Below are 17,223 nucleotides of genomic sequence, written 5' to 3'. Positions count from 1 at the left end.
TTTTGGTTTTTTTTTTCCTCCTTATTGGCTAACTTTCCTCTTCCCAAAATACTTTGCATAGCTGGAGAATGTGACTTCAGGAGGGCAATTGAGAAGTGAAGGGGATTTGACAGCTTAAAGTAACCATTCAAATGAAGCAAAGCAAATGGGCAGCACTATTTCCATTTTAAGCATTGTCAGGGTAACAAGCATGCAACCGAATTTCAGAAAGAATGCATGGATGGGAGATTATTTGGGCAGCAGTAAAAGCACCGGGAGAGAATTAATGGAAACAGAAATGAAGTTAGAAAATAAATTTAGAAACACACTTTGCCTTAGGGTTAAAATATTCAAAGCATTCTGGGTACTTGGATGTCAAATTCCTGTTCAAGTTAATAACTAAAGTTCTATTTCCCTCTTTTGAGCTTCGATTTTTGTGTGCGTGCTCAAGAAAATGTTAAGCACTGAACAGGTTTTTTAAGCAGCAGGGGCTCTGCTTTCCCACCTGGGTCAGGTGGGTCAGCTCCTGTATTCCAGCTCCTCCATCACCTGGGAAAGTGTTTTTAGTGGCACATGTTGCTGGCTTTGAGAAGCAGGTGGAATCTGATGAAGGGGGGTAAGTTACAGTTCCACAAGTTGTTTAATTACATGCATATTGTGACGGGCAATTGGAAGTCTATTCCTTTTAGTAAGCTGATACCACAATGAACACAGGCACTGGAAACTGGGAGAAGATGAGATTTGGCAGGTTGGAAGGACACAGTAACACGAAGGCTGTGGTGGGAGCCTACTGTGACAGACAGCTGACTGTCAGTGCAGTATTTCTGCTCAAAGAACATTCTTAGGTGTGAACCAGTCTCTGAGCCAGAGGAAAGTAGTGAATTCTTCTAGAAAATGTTTTGGTGGTTCTTTTTCTGGGAAAACAGGTGCGGTCTGACCTTTTGTTTCTCCCTCACTGTGGCCAAGTGGGAGCATTCTTACTGAACATTGCATCATATTTCTGCCCTGTTTTCTTGAATGCTAAAGCCCTGTGGAGTTTATTGTTTCCTAATGTTCTCCCTGACTGGAAGGGTGAGGATGCTGCAAAAATGAACAGAGGAGAGTCTGTGTATTAAAACTGAAAGCTGAAACAGCAGCTCATGGGGCTGAGCCCTTTTGCAGCTGATGACTGAACCTGCAGAGCTGCAGTGGCACAGTTCACCTGCTAAACCATCTCTGCCAGGGCTCGTGCACTTTGTGCTGAAAACATGTGTTGTTCTCATTAGACTCCAGAATAATTGATGGAGGTTTTTAAACTCTAGATTCCTATTGAAAATGCATTTTTGTAATGAACTTTGAGAAAAGTAAACCAATTTTCAAAAAGTGTTTTCAGTATTCATTACTTGAAGGCATGTTATTGTTGTTAACTGCTCTCAAAAATTCTCTTCTTCAGAAGTCCTGTTTTGCATTGATCACATGTATCCCTGGACTCTGGGATTCCATGAATTGAAGGTTATGCTGTACCATCAACATATTTTGTGTCCTCTGTCATCCCCTGATTCATTAACTCAGAGCCTTTGTCTACCTTCAGTGTCCTTCCAGAAGCATGGAACGAGGAGGACAATCTGTGTCACGTCCCTCTGGCTGCACTGCCCTTCCTTTGGAATCCAGTGATGGTGTTGCCAATTTTACCGACTTTTTTTCATCCTCAAGGCACTCAGCAAAGGGAAGGGACAATGGAATGCGTGACCCCAGTGCAACACACTGCTGTGGGGCGTTGGCTGCTGAGTGAAATGGCACTTGGGCCAGCACTGTTCCATGCCCAGAAAAGAACAGAAACTCTTCTCTTTAGCAAATCTGCAGAGAGTTAAACTTCCCCTTGTCTCTCTTGATAGTGGAGGTCAGTGCTTGTACTTTTGAGGTGGTTCTGCCTAGAGCTTGGCACAGGGCAAGTGCCTCATCTGACTTTATAAATAGAAATTCAGCATCTTCCCCTGGTTGATCCGTCTGACAGCTGCACCACCGTGTGCTCCTCTTACACTGCTCCTCAGGGAGTTTTATTTCACCAAACTTGGCCTAGTGAGGCCTCAGAAACAGTCCAGCAGGTCCCTCTGTGGGGTGCCAGCCCACACTGAGGCAGCTACCTAGAGCCATTTCTGGGCTTTTATTCAAACTCTGATCTAAATGATGCTCTGGGAATTGATTCAGGGTGGGATGATGGTGGGAGGTTTGGACAAGCCACCACCAGGATTGCCTTTTCAGGGTGAACCTGCTCTGTCTTGAAATCTGGATTACCTTGAAGGACAGGATCTCCTTGAAAGGCTTTCTTTCATCTGGGAAACCTTGACCTTTCCTCTCTGGATGGGGTCACAATAGGATAATAAGCTAGTTTATCAGATCATATTTTTACCAAGAAAGGTGGTTAAATTTGCTTACAGGGATTGCAGAGTGAATTTCCCTGCCTGAGATTTCCCTTCTCTAAATCAGGAGTGTGTGAATCCATGTAAACTTGTGACTAATGGACTTCCCCAAGGGGTATTTATTTCATATGCATGTGTTTATGTTAAATAATGTAAATTATGGAAGAGTAGGGTGTGGGAGAGCTAGAAGACCTCTTTATCAGAAACTTTAAAAAGGCCATGTTTGCATTACTCTCCCGATTCCAGCACAATCCCAGAGATGGAGAGGTTGTATATTTGAAGCAGAGCAGAAGGTGCTTCTCTGTGCTGGCATCAGACTCCAGGCTGAGCTGAGCCCTCTGGCAGGAGGAGGATCATTGTTACCCCTGGTTTTGCTTCTCCCCAGCTGTGAAGCTGGCTGAAATCAAGATTTGTATATAGGCAAACATGTACATTTTTAGTCTGTATATTCCCTTTCTGCAGAATGCACACATCCTCTTTCTGAGTGACTGATGCTACACTGGTTCAAGAGTGATTTGTATTGCTGGAAGTAAGGATTTTGTGTAGTTTGAGGGTTTTTTACTCCAGTTGCCCTTAAACACTTCCTTGTCGTTTCTGGAGCACTTAGTCCTGGAGCACTTAGAGGTTCTTTACTATTTTTGTAACTTTATATTATTACCTTTTTGCTGTTCTGCCTCCAGTGCCTCTTTAATCAACTAAAACTGACATAAGTTGACACCTAGTCTGGTTGGGCTGACTTGGTTTGAAATAGTACCTGATGCTAAAGCAGAGCAAACACACAATGCACAAACCCTGTGTGTCCCATTCCACGAGTCTTACCTGCTGATTTAACTCCTTCTTCATGGTGTTTTGCAGATTTTGTCTTTTTAACATGGTTCCTATTTCTCCCTTTCATATTACAGTTAGGCAGCTTTATTAGCAGGTTTATTTTCTTTATTAGCTCCTGTGTACATGGCTGTTCAAGGCTGGCAGAGTCCCTCCTGCCACCAGTGTAACTGTTCAGTGTCACAGCCAGATGTGCTACAGAGCAGAAAGTGTTACTTGATAAAAGCAACATATTCACAAACCAGGCTTTGTTGTAGCTTTCAGTCATTTTTCTGCTCTGTGTCTAAAGGGAGTGGGCTTGTCTGGCTTTTGTACCTCAGTGATATCTCTGCAAACTGAGCCACAGGGCCAAATCTTTTGCAGAGAAGCATCACTTGTGTCAATCTTTGGTAGTGGCAGCTCAGCATCCTGCCCAAATCTAGTGCTGTGTGTAGTTTTTTGGAGAACATGGTCAATCTAATTTGTAGATTGTACAAACTTGCTCTCTATTTTCCTTGTAAACCATAGTGGAACCTGATGCCAAATAAGTTAGACTGATATTAAAGCCCTTGTTTATTTTACAGTGTATGTCTGTCAGAATAAGTATTCAAAGTATTACAGTTTAAAAATTAGATTTCAAGTATTGTAGAAACAGTACCTTTTGCAAAACTGTGTGGAATTTGAGTGCTGTTGAAGTAACCAAATTTTGAAAAATAAGGTGATTATAATTGAAATCTTCAGATAGTAATAAACTGGCTTGGATAATTAATTTGGATTTAGAGTTGCTTAATTTCTCTTGGCATTTGCAAATCCCAGACTGACTTGTGGAATGTTCTTGATTTCATTGAAAACATGTGTGACTGTTTTTGAGGGCAACAATATTTGAAGAACAAAGCAGTATCTGTTTCTAAATGGAGGTGGACAAGAAAACTTTCAGAAAACATAGCTTATGTCATTTTGGGGGGCATCGTGTCGTCTGTTTTAGAACAAACAGGCTACAAAGCAATTGAAGTCTGCTCTGTAAAAAGATTAACTATTCTAAATAACATTTTAAATTCATAGCACTGGCAAAGCTGGAGTTTAAATCTACGATTTTCATATGAAAATCAGAATAATTAATTAGGAGCAGATCCCAAATTCATGGAACTTCTATTAGTTCTTCAGAGTAAAACAAAATACTGCCATGAGTATCTATTTCTTATCCTATGTTGAAGTATGTTTTTCTATTAGAAGATGGTATTTGATAGAATTGCCAGTATTTCTGGAATGAAATTGATTCAGAAATGAGTAATGAAGAGTGTTGCTGAATTTTACTTCTGTTGAAATACAGATTTCTGTTGATTAAAAACCTGTCTCACTGTAAAAGTATCTCACTGGTAGTGGAAAATATTAACAACACTTTCTGTATGGTGATACTCCCTTTGTAAATTAATTTTAGTTGTCTCTGTGTTCAATGAGACTAAACTTTTTTTTTTTTAAATTAATTGCAGGACCAGTTTGACAACTTAGAAAAACACACGCAGTGGGGTATTGATGTTCTGGAAAAGTACATCAAGTTTGTAAAAGAAAGAACAGAGATTGAACTCAGCTATGCAAAGCAGCTTAGGTAAGTATGTAAAATTCTGGACTTTGACTTGCATCTCTTCAGAGCCTGTAATCAACTCAAAGTTTGCTGTGTCAGTGGTGATTTTGTTTATAATAATGGCTTTTAGGAAATAGCTTTAATTTCAAGATTGGAAAGTAAAAGTTAATTTGAGATCCTGTTGTATTATATCTGCTAGTAATCATATGTTTTGCAAAAAGAGAAGTTATTGAGGTGGCTGAGCAACACACTAGGGCTTACTCACAGTTTATGCATGATTAATGGCTCAGCACTGTAATGTTTTCCATGAAATTGGGACTGCTGTGCAAAAATGCTGAAGGGTTTAAGAATTCAATGGAATAATGATCATTTGTTAGGAAAAGTTTAGGTTTTCTTTTACTAAGACAGGCCCTTTTTGAATGTGCATGGGGAGGAATTACAGGTCAGAAAGTCAGCCCCAGCCCTTGGTAATTTTTCCTATGTAGTTAAGAAGGTTACAGCCTGAGATTTAAACTACAGTTTTACAATCTTTTTTGGTGTCTTCTGATCAGAGCAGAGATATTTGTGAATTAATCTCAAATAACTGCTATGTCCATGTCTGGTTTGATTGTAAACAGAGACGAGTATGTGTGAACCAGACACAGAAAAAAATCTCCCTTGAGATCAGGTCCTGAGGAAGAGGTGCTAAGAACCCTCCCACAGGAGTAGATATCACCTTGCTTTTCCCAGTGAGGTAGAAAAAACTGGGAATTGATCAGGGGTGAGAAGGGAGTAAAGCACACAGGGGGTCCTACTGAACAACATTTGTTGGCAGCCACTAGTGACCAGTGCTAAACTGGAAGTGCTGGTGTTAACTGGGAGGGGGAGAGAAGGGGTATTCCTAACCCCTCCAGTAAACTCACCTTTTATTTTCATGGTGATAATAAATCTTGAGAACTCTTTCCATCTTCTTGGCTTTTAAAGAGGTGGGGTCTGAGGTTTCAGTTGATCTGTGTATCTAACACAGTGATTATTTAAAAAAAAAAAAAAATCACCCAGAACTTGCTTGTGTTTGAGTGGATTGGAGATGCACAATGGCTTGTAATTTATGAGGAGCTGGTAATAGATAAATCCCTGCCTTTATGGTTGTGTGCTCTCCCAGGGGAATGCCAGGAGGATTCCCCAGGGTTTCTGCTACAGACAAGCAGGAAATAGAAAATGACTCGTGCAGGAACAAATTGCTCACATCCTATGGAGAGGAGCAGAGGTTGAATTACAGAGGCAAAATGAGCTGGAACAAAGAGAGTGTGACTGGACTGGGAAAGCCCAGCAGAGTATCTGGGTGAGCTGGCCTGTCTTAGGAACAATCCTGCACTAGACTCACTGGAGTGTTCAGGATGACAAATTCCAGGTGTAAAGAGCTTAATTATTAAAATAAACACCCAAACAACATGTAAAAAAAAGTGAAAGTTGGTTTTACCTGTGACCATGTAGAAACTATGTATTTCTTTATTTCTTATTCTGTCCTAGACTTCCCAGAAAACCATGGTCTATTTGTTTCTTGCCTCTCTGTATTTTTATGGTTTGAGGACAAATACATCTGCCCCCAAGGAGCTTTTAAACACAGGGCTGCTTGCAAGCATCTAAGAAGTTAGAAGTACAAAAGAAAAAAAACAATAAAATGTAGACTTGTCAAGTGTTGAGGTAAAACAGTGCTGGACATTAAAAAAGAAAAATAAATCATGCATCTGCTTTTATTTAATAAGTGTCCTTAAGCCTGGTGCAAACCTTTTTTCTACCACATCCATTTGGTGTAAAAGGGCTGCATCACATCACTGCATGTCATAACATGCAGAAAATGTTATTAAAAAGAGACAGGTTAACTCCAGGTACTCCTGTGGATGTAAGTCCATTTTGTTTGTAGTGTAAGTAATGCTGCTGGAATTTATTTCCTTCTGTACAACTTGTATTTTCTGTTTCATCCCTGGCTTCCCTAACTAGCTATTTCTCCTCTCTAAGTATCTACAGCTCAGCCTGGTCGTTTATTGAAGTGAATATTTCTTCTGTTTAAAAACATTTCTTTCCTCCTTTATAATTCTGCTGATGTATATTTAATATTTTAGGTTAGACTTACATAGCATTTAAAATTAGTCTGGTTTGGGAGTCCTCTTCAGATCTGACTTGGTTATTTTCTTGTTTTGCATTGTATTTATTGAATCATTAAACTAGGCTGGAGGGGAGGGACGTAGGAACTATGGTAGAATGCTTATTTTAGGTATTTTAACTTCCATGGAACACTGCTGGGCTGGATGCTGTGCTCCCAGTGCTGAGGTGGTGTGTCCTTGTCACTTCCCTTGCAGCACATTCACTCAGAGCATCACAAAGGGTGTCAAAACCCTTGCCTAATGTGATGATGGATAGATGGCCTCGAGGAAACTGTGTTGGAAAAAATGCTTCAGGTGTCAGGATAATCTGAGAATCAGAACCCCTGATGTCTGACATCTTTCTTTCACATTTGTCACCCAAGCTGAAGTATGGGAGCAGAGAAATAAGCTGGAAAGGCAGAAAAAATGATGCAGAGTGAAAGGCAAATAGAAATATTCACAGAGATGTGTGCTCAGAGTGGCACAGAGTCTTTCCAGAGCTGGTCTTTATTATGTGTTAGCTCCCTCTCTAATCACTGTTAGCACTGAGGGTGTCACTGTCACTGCTTCCTGGGCAGTGCTGGTGGTGCCACTGCACCAGGACATGCTGAGCTCCAGCACTACTGGATTCACTAGCACTTGTGGGGGTTTTTGTGTGTACCTGGTTAAACCCCTGCATCTGATTTTAGGAAACAGCAGAAATAAAATTAGAGAACTTCAATATAAAGACTCCATTTGTGCGTTGTGTAAATTGCATAAAAGATAATGAAGTGTTTAACCCAAATGCTAATCCTTGGTTAAGTGGTTTTTGTCTGTGAAAGCAGACTGTGGATTTTTTTTCCCCCTCAGCTCTGTAGCATTTCTGCACCTTTAAAGATTCACAGGAAGCCAGTTGCTGTGTGTGTCAGAATTAATTGGGCAGCGTGACAGTGCAGGGAGATGGAGTTTTGACTGTGTGAAAATTACTGTAGCCTTCTCTGCTTTTTTTCTTATGGTTTTTCCTTTCCCCTTCATGCTGGTGCATGGAAGGAGGCATTCCCATGGCATACAAAGGGTGCTGTAAAATTTATTTTCATCATGCAGAACAGTTTGCAGAACCCTTCCCATGCTGGTGTTTGGTGGAAGCTGCAGAACTAGAGAAGTTAATTTTTTCAGAGCATATTCTTGGAGAGAAGGCACAGACTGAGAGGGAGATACTCATTTGGATCTCTTCCAGTCAAGATACTTAAATTTTGAGGAACACATGTTTGTCTGTGCAAATCTGCCAGCTTTCTGGCTACTCCTCTGTTGGGGCAGATGCTCCTTAATTCCTCAAGGAGAACAAAAGGAATAAGAAATGTGAGATGAGAGGCCCTGTTGTCCCCAAGTCAGCAGTAAAACCAGCATCAGCAGGGAATGGGTTACACCTCTGAAAAAGCAGTTTCATTACAACTTGATGTGTTCTGGGAGTTCTCCAAAGAGTTTGGCGTGGATAATTTGATAAAACTCAGTCCTCCTTCGGACAGTGATCCATCAATACTCCCTGTGTGCTGCTCTTCATCACTGAAACAACCTTGTAAAACTAAACCAAATGGCTTCTCTTTCACAGCAGGGTGAGAGGCTGCCAGAGAGAACAGAGTAATGAGGCTCAGTTTAGGACAGAGGAGCACTGAAAAGCCCTTAAAATTGGTCAGCTCTGTGCTGTGCACTGGTTGAAGGCTGTGCTGTGCTGCAGTGCAATGTGCATCCTGGTGCTAATACCAGCAAGGTGCACTGAGGGCCAGGTGGGCATCACACCTTCCCAAATCCCTGGATTTGCTGCTGATGAGAGGCTTGTGGGGCAACGAAAAACATACAATTACTGTCAGATGTGCTCACAGCAAGCTTCAGGTTTCTTATTTAAGATACAATCACTCCAAGAGCATATTGGTGTTTTAAAATTAAATCAGTAGTTGGCTGGGGGATAATGAGATACAATCATCTGTGCTAATTAGGATAATCAAATGTCACACTTCCCCCAGCATTAGTTGATAATCACAAAATGAACCCCCTTTTGCTATCTCAGTGCAGCTTCCCACAGCTTTGTGAAGGTTTTTTTTGCCTTCTAATCATCCTGCTAAAGGCAGGCAAACCTGCCTGGCCAAGAGTGTCATCTGCTGCTTCAGATCTCCCTTTCCTGGTGTGACTCCTGCTCTAAAAGAGCCTCTCCTCTAGATCAGGTGAAGGAGATCTGTGCATCAGCAGAACCACAACCCAGGTGTATTGACTTCATGACCTCAATTTAGCAATTTCTTGGGTTCAGAATCTGCTACTTTGCTGTAGTTCCAGGCTGGAGCACTGTGCAGCCCATTCTTAGTGTTACTACAGCACAATCAAAGCCTGATTATTATAGTCATGCTTCAGGAGAGGTGTCTGCTCACTGCAGATAAAAACTCCAGACTCACAGAATGCATGTGCAGCTAAAGATCATCAGTAAACTTCAAAGGATGTTTTAAAATTTTATTTTATATCTCTGTATTCTTAATTTTAGGAACCTTTCAAAGAAATACCAACCCAAGAAGAACTCCAAAGAGGAGGAAGAATACAGGTATGTTCACAATTCCCTGCTGGGTGGGCACACATTGATGGAGGAATGGCAAAGTTTGGGTCATCACCTAGGATTTGGCTTGTAAACCCAAGATTTTAATGTCAAGTTAAAGAACATAGACCTCACAGATGCAGAAACAGGCTTGTGGGGTAGATACTAAGGAGTGGATTTGGCCAGTAACTACTCAGTTCCCTTATGTTGCAGTTTCTGGGTAGGGGTTTTGGTTTAATTTGTTTTTTAATGTGCCTTAAAACCTTCAAGCCAGACTGATCCTGCTTCTCTGAAGTGAACAACCAAATTCATATCTGCTTTCAGCAGGAGCAGAAGCAGTTGTTAATTTTAGCATGAAACTCAAGCACTCTGTGTAAGTATTAAATTACTCAAACAGGCTGACAACACAGATTAGTAATTTACAAAAGGAGTAATGTTCTAACACCACAGTGGTTCCTGCAGAGCAGGGTGGAGGTTTGTACTTCCAGTATCCTGGGGCTTGCTGCTGTTGAAGGATGTGGCACAGCCTCACCTGTCTGCTTGTGACTCACCTGCTCAGACCTGTCCCCACGGCAGGGATTGGTGTTGTGCTCACAGGCAGCAGCAGAGCTCAGCTCCTTCTCTGAGCAACAGGAGGTGAGACACCCTAAAAACACTCCTGCTCTTGGGGAGAATAAATATATTCTTTAAGGAGAATTTTCTAGAAGATGATTCCCACCAGACTCTAAATCAGAGTGAGAACCTTTCCCCTTAGAGCACTGTGACCCCAGAGTTTCTCAACGTCAGGGTTTTGTAATGCAGCTCTGAAGGAAGGCATGGCAGGGGCTGACCCTCAGCCTGGTGTTCCAGGAGGCTGCTCTGCCTCTGGAGAGCCCAGCAGCAGCCTCAAACCCTTGACCTTGAAATTTGACATGTTTCAAAAGAGTTTGGATATGGATCTGGTTGGATGATTATATTAATACAGATTTTTTGGGTCAGCCCCCCAAGCTGCTCTATACAGCTACTCCAGTGGCTTGTGTAACACAGATAACAGGCTTTTTGCTTGCTTTTTAATTTATTTTTAGTAACATTGTTTGGGAATCAGTTATTTATGTCATTGTTTCCTGAGATATTGGTATTTACACAAGGAAGATTATGTTACCAGCACAGTGGCTGTTTTGGTCTTTACCCAGGATTAGGAATAAATCTGCCTTTGGATAGCTCTACCATAAATGGGTATTTTGAATTTACTACAATGGGTTTTGGCACATCCTTCGTTGCTGAAAAAGGATATTGGAGTTGAATGATTCTATGTGATGTGGCACAGAAGATCCTGTGCATCCTTTGCCCTTTATGAGTACAGTGTTCACCTCAGTGAAGATACTTCATGTCTCAAACAATGTCTGGGGATTTGTCATGTGACCTTTGGGTGCCTCAGATGCTGCTTGGAGACAACCTGGCTAAAAATCAGCTTTTTCAAGCTAATTGTCAGTCTCCAGTTCTGTGCTTTTTTATACCTTGGGGTTTTTTTGCAATGGAGATTTCTCTCATTTCATGTCTTGACTGTGAATGTTTCTGCTTGTAAAGGTTTTAGTCCCTTTTAGTCCATTTTTTAGTTTCTCCTGTTTTTATTTTCATCTGATGCCTTGTTCATCCCTACTGGTACCACTCCATTCTATTTCCTCTAAATATCTCCCTCTTTGCTTTGATTTTTCACCTTTAGGTGATGTTATCAGTGCAGGCCACTATTATTTTAGAATTAGAATAATAAAAACAACAACAACAATAGTTTTTCTAGTATGTAGTAATGTCTTGCTGCTGGCTTCCAGCTGCCCAGCACAGCCAGCTGGGGTATTTAAATGCAGCTCTGTTGGCACTGGGCTGAATATACCAGTGACATAATCTGCTGCTTCAAAATTTGTGTGCACAGATGTTTCTTCCTTTCTATAATACATGGAATGCTGTATGGGAGATTATTTGATATGAAAAAATAAACCTTATGATGGAAGGTACTAGAAAAAAAATGGGTTGACAATGAATACCTGTTTAGTAAACTCTCTAGTTATTTGAAAACTTTATAAGCTATATCTGATTTAAATAAAATTTACACTATGAAAAACTTTCTTTTCTAGGCTATGCTGGCCAAAATTTTGCTTGCTTAGACAGGATTTTTCCAGGTAGGATATACCAATGACTCTGTGCACTGAATTGTAGGACTTCAGAGAGTATAACTAGAAATGTTTGGTGAGTAGAGATTAGAAAACTGAAGCCCCAGAGCTGTGCTGATAAAGAACCTGGCACTCTAAAGTGGTGATATTTTAAGAGCCAGTGTCAAACTGTCTAAATTGAGATAGACTTATCAGACAACTGTCAGTGTGTAGGACAGGCTTCCTTTGGAGAAATTCCTTCCAGTGAATCTGTGCTAATTCATAGCAATGCTGGGTGCTTAAGGAGGATCCCAGCTCCCTTTGCAGTGTGTCTGTCTGAAAACCAAAATGCATTTCTGTCCTTTGCAGGTACACATCAACTAGAGCCTTCCTAGCCACTTTAAATGAAATGAATGACTATGCTGGACAGCACGAGGTCATCTCAGAGAACATGACCTCTCTGATCACTGCAGAGTTAACCCGCTACGTGCAGGAGCTGAAACAGGAGAGGAAATCGGTAACCCATCCTTTTTTATTCATTATTCACCAGGAATTGCTATTGAAGACAGCTAATTAGTGGTAGTGGAGTTCCATGTTAAGTGAGATTTATTTGTAGTTAATAAACATGAGTTGTGCTAATGAACCAAGCATTAAAGAAGTGGGTTATGTGCCCTGGCCAAGTCGCTGAACCGTTTGAATCAAATGTTATAAAATCAGACAGGAATGCCTGCAGGAGAATCCCTCCTAAATAAGGTCAGAGACCCATCTGTGCTTAGGGCTCTGTTAGCCAAAAGCTTGCTTGGGGAAAAGTCCAGCAGCACTGTGTAAAGCCTGAAATAAACAGAGGAACTGCAGTGCTGAGGCTGATTGGAAGAATTATGTGGATTTTGATTCACATTTTTTGTGCTTCTCAGCCAGATCTGGCCAAGGGGAATCTTTAAAAATGACTTTGATAAGAAATAGGGGGTTTGTCTTGTTTGGTGAAGGGGGGGAATGTGGGTTTCAACCTGTTGTCTTTCAAGACTGGTAGAATTAATAGCTTTATGTTAGTGCTCTATTGCAGCTGGTACTTCAGGGACCTATGTGCCTGCTAGAGTGAATGTTCAAAGCTGATTAATTTGCACATCACCAGCTCTGTAAAAGGGATAGTTGAGATGTGATTTCCTTCTTTGCCTTGAACCCTTTTATCTTCTGGATGTGTGAGCAAAGAAGAAGGATTCTAAGCACTACAAATACTCACAGAACAGGTATAAAATGACTAAGCAAAGTGCAAAGGGAGCATCAGAGCATTATATTTCATTTCCAAGCTGTTGGTCTATTTTGGAAAGTGCAAAAATACTCCTGCAGAACTTATACATTTATAAATAGTCCCACTAAACACCAAGCATGTGTTGAGGTGCTGCGTGGGAGCAGAGCTCTGGAAATCACCACCTTTTTCTAAGTATAGCATTTGAATGATAATTCTGTCAACAGAGGAAAAGAATATATAGACATAGCTTTAATCTGCAAAATGGTGTGTAATCTTTCAGGGACAGCATGGAAGGATGTTTTACATATTGCTGTGATGAGAATGTTTTCTCAGCCCCTCTGTAACCTTGTATCCGGCTTGGATCTTTGCAAAAAGTAGAAAAAAAGGGGAAAAAAAGCAGCATTCCAGTGTGGCATTTTTCTGTCAGCTCTTGTTTTTACCTGTTTTTTTTCAATTACATGGGCATATAAATTGATTGGAATATCTACACGTTCTAAGTACCATGGAAGAGAGGCTTGCAATATTTCTTGTAAAGAATTTGAGGAGTAACTATTGGTTTTTTGTTTTGTTTGTAAACTTTTCTAGTAAGTATGGCTCATATAAGTAAGGGGTGAATGACAGGAAAATGAGTTTAATACTGGCCTAGTGATAAGAACATGGGAACAGCAAAAGGCAACTGAGTGTATTTACCTGCTGTTGCTGATAATTACTGGCCTTTAACAGAAAACACTTGTCAGTCACAGTTGTTTTGCTCTTGCAACACAAATAGAAGCTTATAGGAATTAGGAATCCTTGTCTGGTTCCTGTAGATTTCTTATTCATGAGAAAATGGTGTTGAAAAGGAAACTGTTCCCGCCCTCAGGCATTTTTCATACACAACCTCTCACTTCATCCTGTAAAAGCATTGATCCTGGTGAGATCTGCAGGAGGGGAGGGTGGATGTTGTGTAAATATTACAGAGAGCTGCAGCTTAGGCAAAACCTTTTATGATATCACTTAATGAATGACTTGGTACTTCCAGAAATTTTGTTGGCAGAGTTCTTGTGCTCGCTGTTTCTTCTGCCATCAGCTGCTGTGCTCCAGGTCCAAAGAATCATTTGGATGAGCCACTCCTGGGGCTGGGTCCCTGTGTAGGAGTTGGCAGACCCACATTCTTGTCCACTGAGTCTTGAATTAAGTCATTCAGGTGTCCAGATACCTGTAAAATGGCACAAATTTCCTGTGATTTCAGCATGGCTGTGGTAGATAAGCGCTTTTGCTCTTTTGCTTTTACTTTCCCATCTGGAAGATGGAAATGATACACAGAGGTGTCATAGCTGTAAATGTGTGAAAGATGCACTCAAGTCCAGCAGAAAGTGGTCAGGCAAATCGGAATGGGGTTGGAAGGGACCTTAGAGCTCATCCTATTCTCACCCTGCCATGGGCAGGGATAACTTGACCAGCCTGCACCAAACCCTGGCCAACCTGTCCTTGGAACACTTCCAGGCATTGGGCAGCCACAGCTTCCCTGGGCAACCTGTGCTGGGCCCTCAGCACCCTCACAGGGCAGAATTTTTTCAAATATCTCTAAATACGGCTTCTGTTTCCACAGGAAACCCCTTTGATGCACAGGAGTGTTTGCTGGAGTTGTGGGCAATGAGTGTGGCTGGTGATCTTTGAACACGTGGGGGCTGGTGCCTGCCTGCTCTGCTCTGTTTTCATGCTCATTTAGCTCTATTGATTCAAGTGGAATTACACCAACAGATGATCAGGGTCACACAGTAATAAATCACTTCTTGGGTTTTCCTTGACAACTGCAAGCCCCTGGCCTGTAAGTGATGCAGAACTGATACTGTATCATGCCTTACATTGGTTTTATGCTGGGTAAAATTCATTTGGCATGCAAATTGTACATATGTTGGGTTTGTTTGGCTCTCTGAAAGGTGTGCTTGATGGCTGCCTGTGTCATGTTTTTTCTATAAAAAATGGTTGCTAGTGGTGAAAATAAGGAAAGAAGCGAGTGATCAAAACCAGGCGGGACAAATGTGCAGGTTGGACAGTGGGATGATTTGCAAGGTCAGTGCTTTGGTGCTGTTGTTCAAAAGAGAGATACCTCCTTTTTCCTCTGATCTGATTCAGAGCTTGGGCGAGTTCTGGGTTATCTCTGCATTCTTTCAGATCCTGTACTTTGTTGCATGATGGCTTTTGACCTTCAGAAAGTAGTTACAAAAAATCAGGCAAAGACTCCTTGTGTGAAACTTAAATATCTTTAGGAGCAAAGGTAAATCAATGACTTTATCACATTACACATTCCTCTTCCATAGGATTGCTCTCAGTGTTGTCACTGTACCAAATGAGTTGTTTTGCCCTCATAGTCACTGAAGTCAGGTACACACCCTGCCTGCTTTTCACACAGTGAGAGGGAGAACTCCTTGTGTTGTTTCAGTTCTTCCCAGCTGCCCAGTGAAGTGAAACTCTTTATAGTGCAGTTCCTCACTTGAACTTCTTCTTGTACTGTCTTGATCTTACTGTGTCCATGCTCTCAGGAGAAATTCTCATCCTCAAGGTCCATGTTAGCTGGTTAAAGATCAAATTTCAGTTCATGTTGTGTGAAGGGCATGTCCCATCCATATTCCCCTTGAGGTTGTTGAGGTTAGATGCCTGTGACTGAATTGCTGTTGGAAGATGTGATCAAGTCACACAAATGAGGTGGGAATCACCTCTGAGTGGTTCAGGGAAAGAACTTGCTTCTGCAGTCATGCTTCATGTCACCCCAATGTCACCAAAGCCTTACTTCGGGGTAGCTCTCAAACATGTCAGGTTTGACCTTGATGATCTCGAAGGTTTCTTCCAACCTTATGATTCTGTAACCTGCAGTATTACAAAATTGGCTCTTAATCTTGTCCATCTTTGGCAAAAGGTGGTGATCATGTCACGCCAAGAGGAGTGTTTGGACTTCACTTAACAAGCACTGACATGTAATACACTTCTAGGTTGGAAGTGTACTGAGCCAATCATTGAGAATTTATGTTTACTGGCTTATATTTTTGCCTTAACACTTCACAGGACCTAGTTGATTTACAGATCCAGCTATGGCTGAGGAATCCATCTGATTCTGTAATTTGAATGGAAGTTAAAGAATTATTTCTTGGGGCCATTCTGATTTATAGCTCTGGTCACAAACTAGGTCTGACTCTCATGGCCTCCTCTGGCAGCAGCTGCTCTGGGTAGCCACTGCTCACGGCAGCTTTGCTAAAAATGTATTTGGGATCATGAACTATCCCTCTTATTACTGCTGCTGCTCTCACCTCTACCTCCACCTCCCCTTGGGGTTGGTCTGGCTCCATACAATCAAGCATGAAAACCAGGTAGAAGCCAAGGGCTTTGCTGCAGACTGAACTGGTGCAGCACCGGGATTCTGTGGTTGGGAGAGAATTTACCTGATGTCAATACATTCCATTTTGTGTGGGGATAGAAGGGGAACAGGGAATGAATGAATCCTTATTGGGTGCCATGGGGGCAAAACAGGTCTGGTTCTTTTTGGTGGACCCTCCTTGTGTGCATTCTTCCAGGGGGTGCCTCTCAGAGGAGTTTCTGTTTCTTGTAGGCCCTCAGGTGTTGATGAAAAGTAAATAATTGGAGGAATTCTGTCACGTTCACTCATTCTGAATAGTGCCCTGTTCTGCAAATAGTCCTGTGGTTTTCAGAGGATTTCTCCAGTGTGGAGCAGGCGTGAGGCAGGGTGGCAGCACACGGCCCTGTCAGGAGCACAATGGATTTTTCCATGTTGCATTTTGGATGTGCCTCAAGGTCTGTGTGTGTTTGGAGCACAGCTGTGCTTTGTGCTGCAGGGGCAGAGAGAGACATTGCTGCCTTCCAGAAGTCACAAACCAATGGCCACGTGAGGGGTGGGAAAGGGAAAAGAGTGACAGTGAAAGGAAGTGATTTACCAAACTTCAGATTGATGCAATTTAAACTAAGCTTTCCCCAACTCTTGTTTTGTGACTAACCCACTTCTAGCTCATTGCCCTATGATTGAAGGTCTTAATTTTAATCTAAATATAAAGGTATTTATGGGACTTTGTTGTGCTTGATAAATACACTGCACAACAGTCCTATTCTAAATATTCATCCATTTTCTTGTGAGATGTTTCAGCTGTATTCTGTTACATTAAATTGTACCAGTAGAGTGTTACGTGGTAATTATTAAAAAAATTAAGAATGCAGAAAATTATTTAGGAAAGATCATAATAAATTCTGTGTTTGTTTGGAGTGTTTTTTGGTTTTCATGAAATTATGGATCATAAATGCAATGAAGCTGTGTTAAGTATTGGTGAGTTATCATGGAATTGTGCTGTGAAGGGCTATTCAGTGAGGGGAAAAAGCAAGTGCTTATTATAGAAGTTTCCAAAGCATATTTGTGTG

At 41.4% G+C, this 17,223-nt stretch overlaps 1 protein-coding gene across 26 annotated transcripts in view; it reads left to right on the top strand.

The window, feature by feature from the left end:
* Positions 1-17,223, top strand: part of FNBP1 (formin binding protein 1) — a 93,860-nt gene that overhangs the window by 24,992 nt on the left and 51,645 nt on the right. For all 26 annotated transcript variants that reach the window (XM_041406839.1, XM_041406837.1, XM_041406846.1 and 23 more), the window contains exons 2-4: positions 4,673-4,788; positions 9,397-9,453; positions 11,940-12,087. In XM_041406839.1, coding sequence (XP_041262773.1) covers positions 4,673-4,788; positions 9,397-9,453; positions 11,940-12,087 — 321 coding nt within the window. The remainder of the gene's footprint in view (positions 1-4,672; positions 4,789-9,396; positions 9,454-11,939; positions 12,088-17,223) is intronic.

Source organism: Onychostruthus taczanowskii, unplaced genomic scaffold (assembly GCF_017590055.1).
Source record: "Onychostruthus taczanowskii isolate IOZ18803 unplaced genomic scaffold, ASM1759005v1 scaffold25, whole genome shotgun sequence".
Taxonomy (NCBI): domain Eukaryota; kingdom Metazoa; phylum Chordata; class Aves; order Passeriformes; family Passeridae; genus Onychostruthus; species Onychostruthus taczanowskii.
Note: the sequence above shows the minus strand (reverse complement) of the source record. Positions and strands in the feature narration are given on the sequence as shown.